This window comes from Triticum urartu, chromosome 2, assembly GCF_003073215.2.
Source record: "Triticum urartu cultivar G1812 chromosome 2, Tu2.1, whole genome shotgun sequence".
NCBI classification, from domain to species: domain Eukaryota; kingdom Viridiplantae; phylum Streptophyta; class Magnoliopsida; order Poales; family Poaceae; genus Triticum; species Triticum urartu.
In genome coordinates, this window is record NC_053023.1 from 141,941,638 (window position 1) to 141,947,124 (window position 5,487).

General features: G+C 43.6%; 1 protein-coding gene and 1 pseudogene across 1 annotated transcript; both read left to right on the forward strand.

Moving 5' to 3' along the window:
• The first annotated feature begins 239 nt into the window (after positions 1-239).
• On the forward strand, positions 240-2,667 carry LOC125536416. Its single transcript, XM_048699633.1, has 4 exons — positions 240-966; positions 1,037-1,145; positions 1,476-1,620; positions 2,340-2,667. The coding sequence occupies exons 1-4, from the start codon at positions 919-921 to the stop codon at positions 2,470-2,472; spliced, it is 435 nt and encodes a 144-aa protein (XP_048555590.1). The 5' UTR covers positions 240-918; the 3' UTR covers positions 2,473-2,667.
• A 1,462-nt stretch (positions 2,668-4,129) lies between these two features.
• On the forward strand, positions 4,130-4,884 carry LOC125541286 (annotated as a pseudogene).
• Positions 4,885-5,487: the final 603 nt, after the last annotated feature.

Sequence of the window (5,487 nt, forward strand, 5' to 3'; positions counted from 1 at the left end):
CGTGAAGACGTCCTTAATTATTTATTTGATTTATTTATATGCATTGTAGCCCGTAGCGACGCACGGGCATTCTACTGGTATTAGTTTTAATAATAAAGAAACGACTGATTCTGGTTGTCCGTCATCGGCCTTTTTGCAAAAAAGTCCCTCAGTTTCTGCGAAATTAACCCGCAGTCCTATTTTAAGTGGGTATATGAGAAAACATTTATTTGCAGGAACACCCCTGCCTTTGAGAGTATCCAACGCGCGATCCTTATGTTTCTTTTTTTGCAGGGGGCGGCCATGGGGAGGGGAGGCGAATCGGAGAGGCGACACTGTGCTCCGGCGCCGGATCAAGCTGCGGGGGAGGCGGGAGCCACGCGAGGAGACGAAGGAGGAGAAAATGAAGAGGCATGGAGGAGAGGCGGGAGAGCGGGAAGGGCTGGGGCGTCGCCCACGACGCCGAGCTTGACGGCGGCCTTGCGATGGCGCAGTCGGCGAGGACCTGTCGGATCTGGACGGATCTGGTGGGAAATTGCACGCAAGCGGCGGATCTGGAAGGAAGACGGCCGGAGCTTCGAGCACAATGGCTGGTGGACGCGCCATGGCCCACGCCGGCGAGAGAAGAGAGAGATGAGTGGGAGAGAAAAGAGAGGACGGGAAGGAGATGAGAGGCCAGAGGGAGAGAGAAGGGAGTGGTGGTCACTTCAACGGGCTGCAGCGCGGCGCCGCCCCGGCCGCTGAGGCCGCCCGACCACCCCATCGCCGAGTCGCCACCCCCACTGACTGCCCCGTGCTCGCCCTTAGACCAAGTCGAGCCAGCGATCGTTGCCCACATCACCCAACCTCGCTCCCCTTCTCCACCCCAGCAAGCACGCACGCTTGGAGGCGCCCAGGAGCTCGCCGGCAACACTCAGCAGACATAGGAGAGCTGCATGCATGATGCGTTTGAATGTGCGGACGCGAGGCAGTGGAGGGCTCAGCAAGGTTTGGTTCCGGCTCCAAATTGTTTTCAGAATCATCTTCTAATCTAATCTAATGGTCGTTTCTGCTGCAGTTAACAAATTATATTGCCTTGTACTACATTTTAACAAATTGGCTCCTACGAAGACTAATGGAAGGATCATCAGACCAACGTAGTCAAATTGGCTGCTTCAAATTTTTGGGTATGTGCATTGACGGTTTACCTTAATGCCAATAATTCTTGATTTTCGCTTCATATATGAAATGGTTTAGCTAGCTCTTGATGAATATCTTTCGGTACACCGTAAGTTCTGTAGCAAATGGTTCTTAGCAATTCTGATTGTACACTGAAATTTAGGTGCTTTTGGAGAGCTGATTGTACAATAAAATGATGTGCCTTGCAATATCATTTTTCTCGCAAATGATGAAATTCAGAGCATCTAAGTCTTAAATTTATCTGCTAAAATATTGATATTTATCCTTCATGTTGTCCGGTAAGTTGAGATGTGCATTGCTTAATTATGTGATTACAGTCTTGGAGTTGATCAGCAGCACGCAGACATGCATCAGGAAGCCGACGGACAGCCAGAGCAGGAAGGCGTGGATCTTGAGCTGCAGCGACAACAACAACTTGGGCGTTGCCTGCAAAAAAACAATAATTCAAGTGCTCAATCAAGTGTAAGTTTGCATTCAGTCAATTATTGCAGTTCTACAATGACACATTCAGATTCTTGCATCCAAAGTTAGATAGGAACAGGGAAAGAATCTCCAACGCTTATTTACATGGGAAAGAACACTCTTGTTGTAACTTTGATTCAGATCCTCAGTCTATCTGAAGCACCATAGATTGAGTTTGCAAGCAAAAGGATCACACAATCTGACATTATAAGGAGCAGTCTTTTTCTTCACATCTTTGTTTTAGCTTGCATCCGACAGTTGTGTGCTCTAAGATTAGGCAACCAAAACTGAACTTATGACTACATGAGTGCATGAAGAACTGTTAATAACTCTTATTTGACTAATCTTTGGATTGACGGGAGACGAGATTCTCTGGCTTTGGGGATGGTCCTTTGGCGTTCTATTGGGGTTCTATTCATGTGCACTAGGCACTTCTCAACACTTCAATAATTATTCTAGAACCTCTTTAAATTTGCAATGCTCATCAGATTGTACAGGTTTTGCAGTCAACTATTCAGATTATTGACTAGGGACGATATTTTCAGTCCTACCGAGTCTGCAAAGGATGCGCCAAGCCAAGATTAATTATGGTTTTTGTAAATTGCATCGGTTTACTTATGTACCTGCTCCTTAGATGATTGTGAATTTGTGATTCAGTCGTGGAAATTTGGGTGCTTTCTTCGAGTGTCCTGAAAAATGGTTCAACGCGTGTTTGCCAGAAACTGTAGATTAGCAAGAACGAGTGTTGAGCATGTCAATCTATGTGTGGGCATGAGTGAAAATGTAAATCATGTTAGAGACGAGTTTCTGGAAAAAGTCCTGGAGACGCGCTGCTGCTGCTGCTGCTCTTGATAGCCAAAGTGGAGGCTGCAGTTCTAAGACTTCAAGGAGGAAAGGAATACATGGTTGCTTCTTGGAAAGGTGAGTTGTTTCCCTGCAGAAAAATAAATCTCTTAGAGTTGTTTAACTGAACCTGTTCCACTGTCATTGTTGTGTTCAGATAAATATTGTTATTGGTCACTCAATGCCTAAGCTGTTGTGGATTAATTTGATTTGAAATGGATTGTATTCCAAGAGTCCACAAGATGTCATTTCCGAATGTGGTACTAATTTCAGAACATAGCACCATTTTCTAAAAATAAGGCTGGGCAACATGAGCCAACCACATGGATGTTTCAAGAGGAATAAACTCACTGTAGCTGCCGAATTGGTATTAGTAAGTTGCTGTTCCAACTTCCTAGAGAACCACAGGGGTGTTTTTTTTACTATTATTAGTTGCAGCACATGGCGACAATGACGAGCACTTGTATTTTTAAGTGCTGCACCTCTTTTTTGTTGACCTTTGATTCATGTATATATGTAAATTCTATGGAAATGTATCATAGCAAATGTGAATACATAACTCTATGGTTGATGTATCTATTGATATTGATGTGTCTATTAATATTAAGTTCTTTTTTCATTGGTTTCTTATTTTTCCTGACAGTTATACCAGACTGGGATATATCACCTCCCTACTTTGCCAAACTTTTTTTTACACACTACTTTGTCAAACCTGACACCCACATAACCCTGGCTTACAGTCCAACTACGAACACATCACTTAAGTATCCCACTAAGAATATTTTTTCGCATTGTTAAAAAATATCACATGATGCGGGTTGTGCAAAAAACAGTTGCAGAAAAATATATTTTCAAAAAACAAAACATTAAAAAAAATATTATACAGAAAAATGCTATTACACCTCAAAAAACAAAACATTATTACCCCTAAAAAAGACTCTTTGCAAGAAAAGCATCTGTTCGAAAAATGATCTTTTTCAGAAATATGTTCACATTTCATAAAAATGTTAACTATTCTTAAAAAAATATTCCAATTCTTATGTAAACATTACCTTCTATTTTAAAAAAGAAAATTTTAACATTTAACATTATCATTGAAGTTTATTACAATTGAATATAAAATGGTGCATAATGGCACCGGAGGCAGGTTCTGCCCTTTTTCGCCCGGTGCAACGCACGGGCATGTGTACTAGTATATATATAGGTTTACATGACGATTGTTGTTTAGTCACTCAACTATATATATATTGTAGCCCGTAGTAACGCACGGACATTCTAATTCTACTAGTGCTTAGTAATTTTGAAATGCATCGTACCAAACCTGCAGTCTCATAAATATAGTTTCCCAAAATTGCTCTGCCTCTCGCCTTTTTGTTGAACAATCTTAATCCATATTTTTCAGCTGCCCAGCTATATGGACACGTGTATTCATGATACTTGTGCATAGATACCAATTAGGTCACCCACGTCTCAGTATTCCCAACTAATTAAACCACACACAGACACAGATCGGGGGATCACACGCGGCGACCAGACTGGGCAACCACCGCGAGATGCAGATGAGCTGCCACTGACAAAAATAAACATGAAGCTTGATTTCACTATTGGGGCAGGTGTTATAAATACAAGCCTTCTCATCTCTCGTATGGATATCTCACACAAAGAACTAGCTTAGTTCTAGTTCACACACACACACACATACACGAGCACAAGTGCAGACAATTCAGCATGGCTTCTAAGAAGACCACCGTGCCCACGCTTGCCTTCGTGGTGGCGCTGCTGCTCTCATGCACTGGCATGATCAGCGCCGCACGGTACCTTGAAGAGAAGGGGCCAGAGGAGGAGCACCTCCCGCGTCCTACCGTGCCTGAGGTGCTGAAGATGCCTGAATTGCCGCATCTAGTTGTGTCCGAGGTGCCCAAGGTTCCAGAAAATGCCGCACCCCATCATTCCAAAGATGCCAGAGCTGCCACACCCTACCGTTCCAGAGCTACCAAAGCCTGAATTTCCCACAGGCGTGCCAGAGGTGCCAAAGATGCCTGAGGCGTCGCAACCCACCACACCGGAGCAACCAAAGCTAGAAATCCCACATACCGTTGTTCCTGAGGTGCCAAAGACGCTTGAAGTGCCACACCCTACCATGCCGAAGGTACCGAAGATGCTCGAACCGCCACATCCAATTGTATCAGAGGTGCCGAAGATGCCCGAAGTGCCAAAGACACCTGAGGTGCCACACCCTACCGCGCCAGAGGTGCCAAAGATGCCCGAACTACCACACCCAATTGTACCGGAGGTGCCCAAGATGCCCGAAGTGAAGGAAATATACCCTAGAGGCAATAATAAAGTTATTATTTATTTCCTTATATCATGATAAATGTTTATTATTCATGCTAGAATTGTATTAACCGGAAACATAATACATGTGTGAATACATAGACAAACAGAGTGTCACTAGTATGCCTCTACTTGACTAGCTCGTTAATCAAAGATGGTTATGTTTCCTAACCATGGACAAAGAGTTGTTATTTGATTAATGGGATCACATCATTAGGTGAATGATCTGATTGACATGACCCATTCCATTAGCTTAGCACCCGATCGTTTAGTATGTTGCTATTGCTTTCTTCATGACTTATACATGTTCCTATGACTATGAGATTATGCAACTCCCGTTTGCCGAAGGAACACTTTGTGTGCTACCAAACGTCACAACGTAACTGGGTGATTATAAAGGTGCTCTACAGGTGTCTCCAAAGGTACATGTTGGGTTGGCGTATTTCGAGATTAGGATTTGTCACTCCGATTGTCGGAGAGGTATCTCTAGGCCCTCTCGGTAATGCACATCACATAAGCCTTGCAAGCATTGCAACTAATGAGTTAGTTGTGAGATGATGTGTTACGGAACGAGTAAAGAGACTTGCTGGTAACGAGATTGAACTAGGTATTGAGATACCGACGATCAAATCTCGGGCAAGTAACATACCCGATGACAAAGGGAACAACGTATGTTGTTATGCGGTCTGA

What these genes read in the sequence shown, in the direction of transcription:
- LOC125536416 (XM_048699633.1), top strand. Translation starts at nt 919, where the DNA reads ATGATGCGTTTGAATGTGCGGACGCGAGGCAGTGGAGGGCTCAGCAAG. An exon ending in GCAGTGGAGGGCTCAGCAAG is followed by an intron (nt 967 to 1,036) that starts GTTTGGTTCCGG and finishes TTTCTGCTGCAG; the next exon opens with TTAACAAATTATATTGCCTT. An exon ending in ATTCAAGTGCTCAATCAAGT is followed by an intron (nt 1,621 to 2,339) that starts GTAAGTTTGCAT and finishes CGTGTTTGCCAG; the next exon opens with AAACTGTAGATTAGCAAGAA.